Here is a 16,980-nt window from a genome sequence, read left to right as displayed (position 1 = left end):
TTTGACTAGACAAAAGCACAGAGCTTTGACTAGACAACAGCACAGAGCTTTGGCTGGACAACAGCACAGAAAATTGACTAGACAACAGTGCAGAGCTTTGACTAGACAACAGGGCAGAGCTTGGACTGGAAAACAGGGCAGAGCTTTGGCTGGACAACAGCACAGAGCTTTGACTAGACAACAGCACAGAGCTTTGACTAGACAACAGCAGAGCTTTGACTAGACAACAGGGCAGAGCTTTGACTAGACAACAGGGCAGAACTTTGACTAGACAACAGGGCAGAGCTTTGACTGGACAACAGCACAGAGCTTTGGTTGGACAACAGGGCAGGGCTTTGGCTAGACAACAGCACAGAGCTTTGACTAGACAACAGCACAGAGCTTTGACTAGACAACAGGGCAGTGCTTTGACTGAACAACAGCACAGAGCTTTGACTGGACAACAGCACAGAGCTTTGACTAGACAACAGCACAGAGCTTTGACTAGACAACAGGGAAGAGCTTTGACTAGACAACAGGGCAGAGCTTTGACTAGACAACAGCACAGAGCTTTGACTAGACAAAAGGGCAGAGCTTTGACTAGACAACAGGGTAGAGCTTTGACTAGACAACAGGGCAGAGCTTTGACTAGACAACAGCACAGAGCTTTGGTTGGACAACAGCACAGAGCTTTGACTAGACAACAGCACAGAGCTTTGACTAGACAACAGCACAGAGCTTTGACTAGACAACAGCACAGAGCTTTGACTAGACAACAGCACAGAGCTTTGGTTGGACAGCAGCACAGAAAATTGACTAGACAACAGCACAGAGCTTTGACTGGACAACAGCACAGAGCTTTGACTAGACAACAGGGCAGAGCTTTGACTAGACAACAGGGCAGAGCTTTGACTAGACAACAGGGCAGAGCTTTGACTAGACAACAGGGCAGAGCTTTGACTGGAAAACAGCACAGTGCTTTGGTTGGACAACAGCACAGAGCTTTGACTAGACAGCAGCACAGAGCTTTGGCTAGACAACAGGGCAGAGCTTTGACTAGACAACAGGGCAGAGCTTTGACTAGACAACAGCACAGAGCTTTGGTTGGACAACAGCACAGAGCTTTGACTAGACAACAGCACAGAGCTTTGACTAGACAAAAGCACAGAGCTTTGGCTAGACAACAGCACGGAGCTTTGACTGGACAGCAGCACAGAAAATTGACTAGACAACAGTGCAGAGCTTTGACTAGACAACAGTGCAGAGCCTATACTAGACAACAGTGCATAGCTTTGACTAGATAACAGGGCAGAGCTTTGACTAGACAACAGGGCAGAGCTTTGACTAGACAACAGGGCAGAGCTTTGACTAGACAACAGTGCATAGCTTTGACTAGACAACAGGGCAGAGCTTTGACTAGACAACAGGGCAGAGCTTTGACTAGACAACAGGGCAGAGCTTTGACTAGACAACAGGGCAGAGCTTTGACTAGACAACAGCACAGAGCTTTGACTAGACAAAAGGGCAGAGCTTTGACTAGACAACAGGGTAGAGCTTTGACTAGACAACAGGGCAGAGCTTTGACTAGACAACAGCACAGAGCTTTGGTTGGACAACAGCACAGAGCTTTGACTAGACAACAGCACAGAGCTTTGACTAGACAACAGCACAGAGCTTTGACTAGACAACAGTGCAGAGCTTTGGCTAGACAACAGCACAGAGCTTTGGTTGGACAGCAGCACAGAAAATTGACTAGACAACAGCACAGAGCTTTGACTGGACAACAGCACAGAGCTTTGACTAGACAACAGGGCAGAGCTTTGACTAGACAACAGGGCAGAGCTTTGACTAGACAACAGGGCAGAGCTTTGACTAGACAACAGGGCAGAGCTTTGACTGGAAAACAGCACAGTGCTTTGGTTGGACAACAGCACAGAGCTTTGACTAGACAGCAGCACAGAGCTTTGGCTAGACAACAGGGCAGAGCTTTGACTAGACAACAGGGCAGAGCTTTGACTAGACAACAGCACAGAGCTTTGGTTGGACAACAGCACAGTGCTTTGACTAGACAACAGCACAGAGCTTTGACTAGACAAAAGCACAGAGCTTTGGCTAGACAACAGCACGGAGCTTTGGCTGGACAGCAGCACAGAAAATTGACTAGACAACAGTGCAGAGCTTTGACTAGACAACAGTGCAGAGCTTTGACTAGACAACAGGGCAGAGCTTTGACTAGACAACAGGGCAGAGCTTTGACTAGACAACAGGGCAGAGCTTTGACTAGACAACAGGGCAGAGCTTTGACTAGACAACAGTGCATAGCTTTGACTAGACAACAGGGCAGAGCTTTGACTAGACAACAGGGCAGAGCTTTGACTAGACAACAGGGCAGAGCTTTGACTGGACAACACAAACTTCTGCACCTTCTGTGACGTCACACTCACGTATGACTTCTGTCTGCCATCACATTATAATAACTGATGTAAACTGTCCTCGTAGTAAACTAAGAGCTTTTTTAGACTAAATTACAGTTGGTATTTTTTTTATTTAATCCATAAAATAAAACACAAAAAAATGCTGTCATTAATGTCTTTGTCATCTGTGTGTGTCTTTAAACAAGGATAAGAAAAATGGTTTGAAATCACAAGATAGAATTTTCTAAAAGAAAATGGGGAATTTCATTTTAGGCCAAATTACCCAGGCCTAGTTCACATTCACTGGCCCATGAATGTCATAAATGGCCATTACTCACCTCTGTTGTTGTGCAGGGGCTGCATTTACCTGCAGGGAGAAGAAAGCTGTGTTCTTCAAAGCAGCAGAGGATATATTTAAAATCAAGCACATGAATGCCTACCCACACTAGAGGTGTCCCGATCCGATATTGATATCAGATATCATTCCAATATCAGCAAAAAAAAACGACTATCGGATTATATCGGATTGCATCTAAAATCTCCGATTTAAGCACTCCAATACAAGCAGTCCATTCCAGACATTGCTCCAGCACCTCTATCCAGCAGCGCCGCACGATCCAGCATGCAGAGCCCACGTGATCACAACAACAGCGTGCTTGAGTGCTAACCGGTGCTAACCGCTAACACAGTAGCAAGGAGTAGAAGTGATCTCAGCCATGTCGCAGTATTTTTCGTTAAAGTCAGATAAAGACGTTGCAGCTGAGTGCAAAACTTGTCATGCACAAGTTCCCCGTGGTGGCAAAGAACCGGGGAAGTTCAATATGACCAACCTCATCGGGCATTTTGAAGAAGCATCACGAAAAACAGCATGAGGATTTTCACAAGAACACGAAGAAACAACAAGGCTCTGGCTCCTTCAAACAGCCAACGCTGTCCGAAACATTTGGAAAGCATGATAAACTCCCACGGGACGGCAATTAGGCATTAGCTATAACAGAAAAGATGGATGACGAGCCCCTGTCAGTGGTGAGTAATGTCAGGTTTAAACGCTTGATTGAACCTCGAGCCTATTTTTAACCAATGGGTTACATAAATTTTGACCTTAAACATGAGCATATTCTACAGTTGAATAGAATACATCAAAAATAAATTAGACAAGCCTGAAAAATGACCTCAATAAATCCAATAAAAACAAATCAGACTTTTAAAGTACTAAATAACAAATGAAGTTCACCTCAGTTATTTTTTACTGCCAGTTTATGGTGGGAACAACTGAGGGCAGGGAAAAAAAACACAATATTGTCTACTGTCCAACTGCTCAAAGTTAAGAGTCCACAGCTCCAATTTCTAAATAAACATCTCACTCTAAAAACAAGAGCAGAAAACAAATAATAATCAGTCAGTTAACTAAATTCCTAACAAAACCCTTCCTACTCCTCCATCTCCACTTTCTGCAGTCTGAGCATGATGTGGAGATTCTTTTTTAAGAAGATAAGCATTTCGGCTTTTCACACCCTGTCCCCACACATTCATGCTCACAGAAAGAAACACAGCATAGACAGGCTTGTCTCATTTATTTTTGATTTATTCTATTTAATTGTAGAATGTGCTTATGTTTAAGGTCAAAATTTATGTAACCCATTGGTTAACAATAAATGGGTCAGGTTTTCTCATGCCTACTGTTGCTGACTTGTTCTCTGAGATATAACACTTGATCAAGCCTTCTCTAACATTCCATACTACAAAATAAGTAATAAAAGTGTGTATGATTCGTGCTGATATCAAATCGGCCGATATTGGTAATGGCTAATGCTCAAGGCTGAAATATCGGTATTGTATCAGAAGTGAAAAAATCTGATCGGGACATCCCTAACACACACACACTTCAACAACTGTAGATACATTCTGCATGTCTACACACACACACACACACACACCCCCACACCTATACACACACACCCACACACTTCAACAACTGTAGTTATTCTGCATGCCTACACACACACTTCAACAACTGTAGATACATTCTGCATGTCTACACACACACTTCAACAACTGTAGATACATTCTGCATGTCTACACACACACTTCAACAACTGTAGATACATTCTGCATGTCTACACACACACACACACCCACACACACTTCAACAACTGTAGATACATTCTGCATGTCTACACACACACTTCAACAACTGTAGATACATTCTGCATGTCTACACACACACTTCAACAACTGTAGATACATTCTGCATGTCTACACACACACTTCAACAACTGTAGATACATTCTGCATGTCTACACACACACTTCAACAACTGTAGATACATTCTGCATGCCTACACACACACTTCAACAACTGTAGATACATTCTGCATGTCTACACACACACACACACCCACACACACTTCAACAACTGTAGATACATTCTGCATGTCTACACACACACTTCAACAACTGTAGATACATTCTGCATGCCTACACACACACACACACACACACACACACACTTCAACAACTGTAGATACATTCTGCATGTCTACATCCAGTTCATTCAGAAATTCATTTTGGATGGATTGATGGATGGATGGATGGATGGATGAAAGGATAGATGGATGGATGAATGGATGGATGGATGGATGATGATGGATGGATAGATGGGTAGATGGATTGATGGATGGATGGATGGATGGATGGATGGATGATGATGGATGGATAGATGGGTAGATGGATTGATGGATGGATGGGTGGATGGATGAAAGGATAGATGGATGGATGAATGGATGAATGGATGGATGGATGATGATGGATGGATGGATGGATGGATGGATGATTGATGAAAGGATAGATGGATAGATGGATGGATGGATGGATGAAAGGATAGATGATTGATGAAAGGATAGATGGATGGATGGATGGATGGATGGATGAAAGGATGGATGATTGATGAAAGGATAGATGGATGGATGGATGGATGGATGAAAGGATAGATGATTGATGAAAGGATAGATGGATGGATGAAAGGATGGATGGATGGATGGATGGATGGATGGATGGATGAAAGGACAGATGATTGATGAAAGGATAGATGGATGGATGAAAGGATGGATGATTGATGAAAGGATAGATGGATGGATGAAAGGATGGATGATTGATGAAAGGATAGCTGGATGGATGAAAGGATGGATGATTGATGAAAGGATAGATGGATGGATGAAAGGATGGATGGATGGATGGATGGATGGATGGATGGATGGATGGATGATTGATGAAAGGATAGATGGATGGATGAAAGGATGGATGGATGGATGAAAGGATAGATGGATGGATGGATGGATGGATGGATGATTGATGAAAGGATAGATGGATGGATGAAAGGATGGATGGATGGATGAAAGGATAGATGATGGATGAAAGGATAGATGGATGGATGAAAGGATGGATGGATGGATGGATGGATGGATGAAAGGATAGCTGGATGGATGGATGGATGGATGGATGAAAGGATGGATGATTGATGAAAGGATAGATGGATGGATGAAAGGATGGATGGATGGATGGATGGATGAAAGGATAGATGATTGATGAAAGGATAGCTGGATGGATGAAAGGATGGATGATTGATGAAAGGATAGATGGATGGATGAAAGGATGGATGGATGGATGGATGGATGGATGGATGGATGGATGGATGATTGATGAAAGGATAGATGGATGGATGAAAGGATGGATGGATGGATGAAAGGATAGATGGATGGATGGATGGATGGATGGATGATTGATGAAAGGATAGATGGATGGATGAAAGGATGGATGGATGGATGAAAGGATAGATGATGGATGAAAGGATAGATGGATGGATGAAAGGATGGATGGATGGATGGATGGATGGATGAAAGGATAGCTGGATGGATGGATGGATGGATGGATGAAAGGATGGATGATTGATGAAAGGATAGATGGATGGATGAAAGGATGGATGGATGGATGGATGGATGAAAGGATAGATGATTGATGAAAGGATAGATGGATGGATGAAAGGATGGATGGATGGATGGATGGATGGATGAAAGGACAGATGATTGATGAAAGGATAGATGATTGATGAAAGGATGGATGGATGGATGGATGGATGAAAGGATAGATGATTGATGAAAGGATAGATGGATGGATGAAAGGATGGATGGATGGATGGATGGATGGATGAAAGGACAGATGATTGATGAAAGGATAGATGATTGATGAAAGGATAGATGGATGGATGAAAGGATGGATGGATGGATGAAAGGACAGATGATTGATGAAAGGATAGATGATTGATGAAAGGATGGATGGATGGATGGATGATTGATGAAAGGATGGATGGATGGATGGATGAGAAAACTTTAATCTAAAATGTTTGTGCAAGCAGGTAAAAAATAAAATGAAAGAAATAAAAAAACCACACACAAACTTAAGTATAAAACGTAAATATGTACAACATAAAAATGCCTCATTTCTTGTTGAGACTGAGACAGTAGAGCTTGAATAGATTAGCCACATATAGCCACTAGTTTCAAGCAAAAATGTGAGAACTACAAGTCATTAAAGATTTTCATAGAAAAAACATCTTATATTTCTACTACTTGGTCTTTTTACATTTTATCGTGGTGGCATGTGGTCTCAGAATTCTTTCATGTTTTCCTACAATTTTGAAATGTACTTGGGGACCACGCTGAGTGAGAAAGACAGCCGCATTCACATCACAGACTGTAAAAAATTCATATGCAAGCTAGTGGAGCTGCTGAAATCTGTTACTGATTTATGATTGGTCCCCAAAGTCACATGGTATGGCAGGACAGACATGTAAGATATGATGAAAAGTAAAGCCAACACAGTCTGGAGGAGAGGGGCAGGGAAGCACTACGACTGATAGTGCAACTGAAATTTTTTATGGTGGAAATATACATTTGACCCAATCAATCCTTTGGTCCATCTACATAGTAGCAGTTAAATTAGAAATGTCTAATACTTATTGAGAACTATCAGTGGTAGTTGGGACAGCCTGTGGATTTAACATGAGACAAAAAAAAGGATGAGCAAAAAACATAAAAATATAACAAAAAAACAGAAAACAGCACAATAAAAAATATAAAAAACAATTACAACATGAACTACAAATTAAAATACGAGCATTTAGAGTGATGTATCATTTGTTCTACTCCTCTTCTACCTGTCTGTGGAGTTTTAAAATCTTCAAGATCAGAATGGTAGTCAGCAGTCAACTCCAGTCTATAGCCCTGATGTTATTATTATTAGACCGTTTGAATACCTTTATAGTCCTGATGTTATTATTATTATTAGACCGTTTTAATACCTTTATAGTCCTGATGTTATTATTATTATTAGACCGTTTTAATACCTTTATAGTCCTGATGTTATTATTATTATTAGACCGTTTTAATACCTTTATAGTCCTGATGTTATTATTATTAGACCGTTTTAATACCTTTATAGTCCTGATGTTATTATTATTATTAGACCGTTTTAATACCTTTATAGTCCTGATGTTATTATTATTAGACCGTTTTAATACCTTTATAGTCCTGATGTTATTATTATTATTAGACCGTTTGAATACCTTTATAGTCCTGATGTTATTATTATTAGACCGTTTTAATACCTTTATAGTCCTGATGTTATTATTATTATTAGACCGTTTTAATACCTTTATAGTCCTGATGTTATTATTATTAGACCGTTTTAATACCTTTATAGTCCTGATGTTATTATTATTAGACCGTTTTAATACCTTTATAGTCCTGATGTTATTATTATTATTAGACCGTTTTAATACCTTTATAGTCCTGATGTTATTATTATTAGACCGTTTTAATACCTTTATAGTCCTGATGTTATTATTATTAGACCGTTTTAATACCTTTATAGTCCTGATGTTATTATTATTATTAGACCGTTTTAATACCTTTATAGTCCTGATGTTATTATTATTAGACCGTTTTAATACCTTTATAGTCCTGATGTTATTATTATTATTAGACCGTTTGAATACCTTTATAGTCCTGATGTTATTATTATTAGACCGTTTTAATACCTTTATAGTCCTGATGTTATTATTATTAGACCGTTTTAATACCTTTATAGTCCTGATGTTATTATTATTATTAGACCGTTTTAATACCTTTATAGTCCTGATGTTATTATTATTAGACCGTTTTAATACCTTTATAGTCCTGATGTTATTATTATTAGACCGTTTTAATACCTTTATAGTCCTGATGTTATTATTATTAGACCGTTTTAATACCTTTATAGTCCTGATGTTATTATTATTAGACCGTTTTAATACCTTTATAGTCCTGATGTTATTATTATTATTAGACCGTTTTAATACCTTTATAGTCCTGATGTTATTATTATTATTAGACCGTTTTAATACCTTTATAGTCCTGATGTTATTATTATTAGACCGTTTTAATACCTTTATAGTCCTGATGTTATTATTATTATTAGACCGTTTTAATACCTTTATAGTCCTGATGTTATTATTATTAGACCGTTTTAATACCTTTATAGTCCTGATGTTATTATTATTAGACCGTTTTAATACCTTTATAGTCCTGATGTTATTATTATTAGACCGTTTTAATACCTTTATAGTCCTGATGTTATTATTATTATTAGACCGTTTTAATACCTTTATAGTCCTGATGTTATTATTATTATTAGACCGTTTTAATACCTTTATAGTCCTGATGTTATTATTATTATTAGACCGTTTTAATACCTTTATAGTCCTGATGTTATTATTATTAGACCGTTTTAATACCTTTATAGTCCTGATGTTATTATTATTAGACCGTTTTAATACCTTTATAGTCCTGATGTTATTATTATTAGACTGTTTTAATACCTTTATAGTCCTGATGTTATTATTATTAGACTGTTTTAATACCTTTATAGTCCTGATGTTATTATTATTATTAGACCGTTTTAATACCTTTATAGTCCTGATGTTATTATTATTAGACCGTTTTAATACCTTTATAGTCCTGATGTTATTATTATTAGACTGTTTTAATACCTTTATAGTCCTGATGTTATTATTATTAGACTGTTTTAATACCTTTATAGTCCTGATGTTATTATTATTATTAGACCGTTTTAATACCTTTATAGTCCTGATGTTATTATTATTAGACCGTTTTAATACCTTTATAGTCCTGATGTTATTATTATTAGACCGTTTTAATACCTTTATAGTCCTGATGTTATTATTATTATTAGACCGTTTTAATACCTTTATAGTCCTGATGTTATTATTATTAGACAGTTTTAATACCTTTATAGTCCTGATGTTATTATTATTAGACCGTTTTAATACCTTTATAGTCCTGATGTTATTATTATTAGACCGTTTTAATACCTTTATAGTCCTGATGTTATTATTATTAGACCGTTTAATACCTTTATAGTCCTGATGTTATTATTATTAGACCGTTTTAATACCTTTATAGTCCTGATGTTATTATTATTAGACCGTTTTAATACCTTTATAGTCCTGATGTTATTATTATTAGACCGTTTTAATACCTTTATAGTCCTGATGTTATTATTATTAGACCGTTTTAATACCTTTATAGTCCTGATGTTATTATTATTAGAACGTTTTAATACCTTTATAGTCCTGATGTTATTATTATTAGACCGTTTTAATACCTTTATAGTCCTGATGTTATTATTATTAGACCGTTTTAATACCTTTATAGTCCTGATGTTATTATTATTAGACCGTTTTAATACCTTTATAGTCCTGATGTTATTATTATTAGACCGTTTTAATACCTTTATAGTCCTGATGTTATTATTATTATTAGACCGTTTTAATACCTTTATAGTCCTGATGTTATTATTATTATTAGACTGTTTTAATACCTTTATAGTCCTGATGTTATTATTATTATTAGACTGTTTTAATACCTTTATAGTCCTGATGTTATTATTATTAGACCGTTTTAATACCTTTATAGTCCTGATGTTATTATTATTAGACCGTTTTAATACCTTTATAGTCCTGATGTTATTATTATTAGACTGTTTTAATACCTTTATAGTCCTGATGTTATTATTATTAGACCGTTTTAATACCTTTATAGTCCTGATGTTATTATTATTAGACCGTTTTCATACCTTTATAGTCCTGATGTTATTATTATTAGACTGTTTTAATACCTTTATAGTCCTGATGTTATTATTATTAGACCGTTTTAATACCTTTATAGTCCTGATGTTATTATTATCATTAGACCGTTTTAACACCTTTATAGTCCTGATGTTATTATTATTAGACCGTTTTAATACCTTTATAGTCCTGATGTTATTATTATTAGACCGTTTTAATACCTTTATAGTCCTGATGTTATTATTATTATTAGACTGTTTTAATACCTTTATAGTCCTGATGTTATTATTATTAGACCGTTTTAATACCTTTATAGTCCTGATGTTATTATTATTAGACCGTTTTAATACCTTTATAGTCCTGATGTTATTATTATTAGACCGTTTTAATACCTTTATAGTCCTGATGTTATTATTATTATTAGACTGTTTTAATACCTTTATAGTCCTGATGTTATTATTATTAGACCGTTTTAATACCTTTATAGTCCTGATGTTATTATTATTATTAGACTGTTTTAATACCTTTATAGTCCTGATGTTATTATTATTAGACCGTTTTAATACCTTTATAGTCCTGATGTTATTATTATCATTAGACCGTTTTAACACCTTTATAGTCCTGATGTTATTATTATTATTAGACTGTTTTAATACCTTTATAGTCCTGATGTTATTATTATTATTAGACTGTTTTAATACCTTTATAGTCCTGATGTTATTATTATTAGACTCGTTTTAATACACCTTTATAGTCCTGATGTTAGTATTATAATTAGACCGATTTAACACCTTTATACTCCTGATGTTATTATTATTATTAGACCGTTTTAATACCTTTATAGTCCTGATGTTATTATTATTATTAGACTGTTTTAATACCTTTATAGTCCTGATGTTATTATTATTAGACCGTTTTAATACCTTTATAGTCCTGATGTTATTATTATTATTAGACCGTTTTAATACCTTTATAGTCCTGATGTTATTATTATTATTAGACCGTTTTAATACCTTTATAGTCCTGATGTTATTATTATTATTAGACCGTTTTAATACCTTTATAGTCCTGATGTTATTATTATTATTAGACCGTTTTAATACCTTTATAGTCCTGATGTTATTATTATTATTAGACCGTTTTAATACCTTTATAGTCCTGATGTTATTATTATTATTAGACTGTTTTAATACCTTTATAGTCCTGATGTTATTATTATTATTAGACCGTTTTAATACCTTTATAGTCCTGATGTTATTATTATTATTAGACCGTTTTAATACCTTTATAGTCCTGATGTTATTATTATTATTAGACCGTTTTAATACCTTTATAGTCCTGATGTTATTATTATTATTAGACCGTTTTAATACCTTTATAGTCCTGATGTTATTATTATTATTAGACCGTTTTAATACCTTTATAGTCCTGATGTTATTATTATTAGACCGTTTTAATACCTTTATAGTCCTGATGTTATTATTATTATTAGACTGTTTTAATACCTTTATAGTCCTGATGTTATTATTATTATTAGACTGTTTTAATACCTTTATAGTCCTGATGTTATTATTATTATTAGACTGTTTTAATACCTTTATAGTCCTGATGTTATTATTATTATTAGACTGTTTTAATACCTTTATAGTCCTGATGTTATTATTATTAGACCGTTTTAATACCTTTATAGTCCTGATGTTATTATTATTATTAGACTGTTTTAATACCTTTATAGTCCTGATGTTATTATTATTATTAGACCGTTTTAATACCTTTATAGTCCTGATGTTATTATTATTAGACCGTTTTAATACCTTTATAGTCCTGATGTTATTATTATTATTAGACCGTTTTAATACCTTTATAGTCCTGATGTTATTATTATTAGACCGTTTTAATACCTTTATAGTCCTGATGTTATTATTATTAGACCGTTTTAATACCTTTATAGTCCTGATGTTATTATTATTATTAGACTGTTTTAATACCTTTATAGTCCTGATGTTATTATTATTATTAGACTGTTTTAATACCTTTATAGTCCTGATGTTATTATTATTAGACCGTTTTAATACCTTTATAGTCCTGATGTTATTATTATTAGACCGTTTTAATACCTTTATAGTCCTGATGTTATTATTATTAGACTGTTTTAATACCTTTATAGTCCTGATGTTATTATTATTAGACCGTTTTAATACCTTTATAGTCCTGATGTTATTATTATTATTAGACCGTTTTAATACCTTTATAGTCCTGATGTTATTATTATTATTAGACTGTTTTAATACCTTTATAGTCCTGATGTTATTATTATTATTAGACCGTTTTAATACCTTTATAGTCCTGATGTTATTATTATTAGACCGTTTTAATACCTTTATAGTCCTGATGTTATTATTATTATTAGACCGTTTTAATACCTTTATAGTCCTGATGTTATTATTATTAGACCGTTTTAATACCTTTATAGTCCTGATGTTATTATTATTAGACCGTTTTAATACCTTTATAGTCCTGATGTTATTATTATTATTAGACTGTTTTAATACCTTTATAGTCCTGATGTTATTATTATTATTAGACTGTTTTAATACCTTTATAGTCCTGATGTTATTATTATTAGACCGTTTTAATACCTTTATAGTCCTGATGTTATTATTATTATTAGACCGTTTTCATACCTTTATAGTCCTGATGTTATTATTATTAGACTGTTTTAATACCTTTATAGTCCTGATGTTATTATTATTAGACCGTTTTAATACCTTTATAGTCCTGATGTTATTATTATTATTAGACCGTTTTAATACCTTTATAGTCCTGATGTTATTATTATTATTAGACTGTTTTAATACCTTTATAGTCCTGATGTTATTATTATTATTAGACTGTTTTAATACCTTTATAGTCCTGATGTTATTATTATTAGACCGTTTTAATACCTTTATAGTCCTGATGTTATTATTATTATTAGACTGTTTTAATACCTTTATAGTCCTGATGTTATTATTATTATTAGACCGTTTTAATACCTTTATAGTCCTGATGTTATTATTATTATTAGACCGTTTTAATACCTTTATAGTCCTGATGTTATTATTATTATTAGACCGTTTTAATACCTTTATAGTCCTGATGTTATTATTATTATTAGACTGTTTTAATACCTTTATAGTCCTGATGTTATTATTATTATTAGACCGTTTTAATACCTTTATAGTCCTGATGTTATTATTATTATTAGACTGTTTTAATACCTTTATAGTCCTGATGTTATTATTATTATTAGACCGTTTTAATACCTTTATAGTCCTGATGTTATTATTATTAGACCGTTTTAATACCTTTATAGTCCTGATGTTATTATTATTAGACCGTTTTAATACCTTTATAGTCCTGATGTTATTATTATTAGACCGTTTTAATACCTTTATAGTCCTGATGTTATTATTATTATTAGACCGTTTTAATACCTTTATAGTCCTGATGTTATTATTATTATTAGACCGTTTTAATACCTTTATAGTCCTGATGTTATTATTATTAGACCGTTTTAATACCTTTATAGTCCTGATGTTATTATTATTAGACCGTTTTAATACCTTTATAGTCCTGATGTTATTATTATTAGACTGTTTTAATACCTTTATAGTCCTGATGTTATTATTATTAGACCGTTTTAATACCTTTATAGTCCTGATGTTATTATTATTAGACCGTTTTAATACCTTTATAGTCCTGATGTTATTATTATTATTAGACTGTTTTAATACCTTTATAGTCCTGATGTTATTATTATTAGACCGTTTTAATACCTTTATAGTCCTGATGTTATTATTATTAGACCGTTTTAATACCTTTATAGTCCTGATGTTATCATTATTAGACCGTTTTAATACCTTTATAGTCCTGATGTTATTATTATTAGACTGTTTTAATACCTTTATAGTCCTGATGTTATTATTATTAGACCGTTTTAATACCTTTATAGTCCTGATGTTATTATTATTAGACCGTTTTAATACCTTTATAGTCCTGATGTTATTATTATTAGACCGTTTTAATACCTTTATAGTCCTGATGTTATTATTATTAGACCGTTTTAATACCTTTATAGTCCTGATGTTATTATTATTAGACCGTTTTAATACCTTTATAGTCCTGATGTTATTATTATTAGACCGTTTTAATACCTTTATAGTCCTGATGTTATTATTATTATTAGACCGTTTTTAATACCTTTATAGTCCTGATGTTATTATTATTAGACTGTTTTAATACCTTTATAGTCCTGATGTTATTATTATTAGACTGTTTTAATACCTTTATAGTCCTGATGTTATTATTATTATTAGACTGTTTTAATACCTTTATAGTCCTGATGTTATTATTATTAGACCGTTTTAATACCTTTATAGTCCTGATGTTATTATTATTAGACCGTTTTAATACCTTTATAGTCCTGATGTTATTATTATTAGACCGTTTTAATACCTTTATAGTCCTGATGTTATTATTATTATTAGACTGTTTTAATACCTTTATAGTCCTGATGTTATTATTATTATTAGACTGTTTTAATACCTTTATAGTCCTGATGTTATTATTATTATTAGACTGTTTTAATACCTTTATAGTCCTGATGTTATTATTATTAGACCGTTTTAATACCTTTATAGTCCTGATGTTATTATTATTAGACCGTTTTAATACCTTTATAGTCCTGATGTTATTATTATTAGACCGTTTTAATACCTTTATAGTCCTGATGTTATTATTATTATTAGACTGTTTTAATACCTTTATAGTCCTGATGTTATTATTATTATTAGACCGTTTTAATACCTTTATAGTCCTGATGTTATTATTATTAGACCGTTTTAATACCTTTATAGTCCTGATGTTATTATTATTAGACCGTTTTAATACCTTTATAGTCCTGATGTTATTATTATTAGACTGTTTTAATACCTTTATAGTCCTGATGTTATTATTATTAGACCGTTTTAATACCTTTATAGTCCTGATGTTATTATTATTATTAGACTGTTTTAATACCTTTATAGTCCTGATGTTATTATTATTAGACCGTTTTAATACCTTTATAGTCCTGATGTTATTATTATTAGACCGTTTTAATACCTTTATAGTCCTGATGTTATTATTATAATTAGACTGTTTTAATACCTTTATAGTCCTGATGTTATTATTATTAGACCGTTTTAATACCTTTATAGTCCTGATGTTATTATTATTAGACCGTTTTAATACCTTTATAGTCCTGATGTTATTATTATTAGACCGTTTTAATACCTTTATAGTCCTGATGTTATTATTATTAGACCGTTTTAATACCTTTATAGTCCTGATGTTATTATTATTAGACCGTTTTAATACCTTTATAGTCCTGATGTTATTATTATTAGGATGTTTTAATACCTTTATAGTCCTGATGTTATTATTATTAGACCGTTTTAATACCTTTATTGCCCTGATGCTCCACCGTCACGGAGCCGTCTCTGTGTACCCTCACATCCCCCGGTCCGGATATCCTCCTCGGCGCGGATGCAGATGATGCTCCGGCAGCGGCGCTGGAGCTCCTCCTGCCCCGGTCCCCCTTTGCTAACGTCCTGCAGCACTGGTAACACACGGCCCACGCCTGCTCCTCATTGATGGGCTGGTTATAAAGCCGTAGTATCTCATCCAAAGACAGCCAGTCTGCTCCTGCCTCCGTGTTCTGGTCGTCGTGCTCCCCCCGGTTAGCCGCAGCAGCAGCAGCATCCTTCAGCTCCTCAGGTCCCGGTTCAGTGCTCGGCCATCCTTTCATTATCTCCAGTCGGAGGCCCGATGACGAGAAAAGCCAGGCCAAAACCTGAAGGACACCCCCAATGATGGACACGTCTTCCTGCTGCACGAGGAGAGCAGTCCACACCGATCGACCCTCCTGCCCCGCTCAGGTTCCGCTACAAGAAGTCATAAGACGTGTGACGTAGCCTAGTGGGCGTGGAAAATGCCAGGGGTTAACTCAACTAGCCAAGATTGACACTTACAAAACCTTATAATGAGAGCTGCCACACGCTCTCATCTCACGGTCACGTGTTTCAATCAATCAAACATAATGTCGTGAAAATTATTTGCAAGAAGGAAAACAGCGTTGGTGTGAAAGGACGTCAAACATTTCAAACTACAACAGAGAAGAAGGTCAGAGGTCAGGTACCGGCTTCAAATATAGATCTGTTTTAGGAGTTACCTAACGGCAGTGCTGTAGTCCAGTCACCAAACCTCAAGTCCCAGTCAAGTTCCAGGTGTTAAAATTAAATCAAATTCCATTCCAGCTTTACAGGTGAGCTACACTGCTGTTATTAATGTATGAAATTCTACAAATGTTTATCCTAAAGGACTA

At 34.1% G+C, this 16,980-nt stretch overlaps 1 protein-coding gene across 5 annotated transcripts in view; it reads right to left on the bottom strand.

Annotated features, from left to right (window-relative positions):
* spire1b (spire-type actin nucleation factor 1b) overlaps window positions 1–16,524 on the bottom strand; it is an 86,965-nt gene extending 70,441 nt beyond the window's left edge. For 4 of the 5 annotated variants that reach the window (XR_005992196.1, XM_041792955.1, XM_041792956.1 and 1 more), the window contains exons 1-2: window positions 16,059–16,524; window positions 2,732–2,760 (exon numbers count right to left, since the gene is read on the bottom strand). Coding sequence is in view for 3 of the 5 variants with exons in the window: in XM_041792955.1 (XP_041648889.1) it covers window positions 2,732–2,760; window positions 16,059–16,404 (375 nt within the window). In the remaining 2 variants the exon portion in view is untranslated. The remainder of the gene's footprint in view (window positions 1–2,731; window positions 2,761–16,058) is intronic. The other variant, XM_041792958.1, reaches the window with a different exon arrangement.
* Window positions 16,525–16,980: the final 456 nt, after the last annotated feature.

This window comes from Cheilinus undulatus, linkage group 8 (assembly GCF_018320785.1).
Source record: "Cheilinus undulatus linkage group 8, ASM1832078v1, whole genome shotgun sequence".
NCBI classification, from domain to species: domain Eukaryota; kingdom Metazoa; phylum Chordata; class Actinopteri; order Labriformes; family Labridae; genus Cheilinus; species Cheilinus undulatus.
This window is presented reverse-complemented; position numbering and strand designations above follow the sequence as displayed.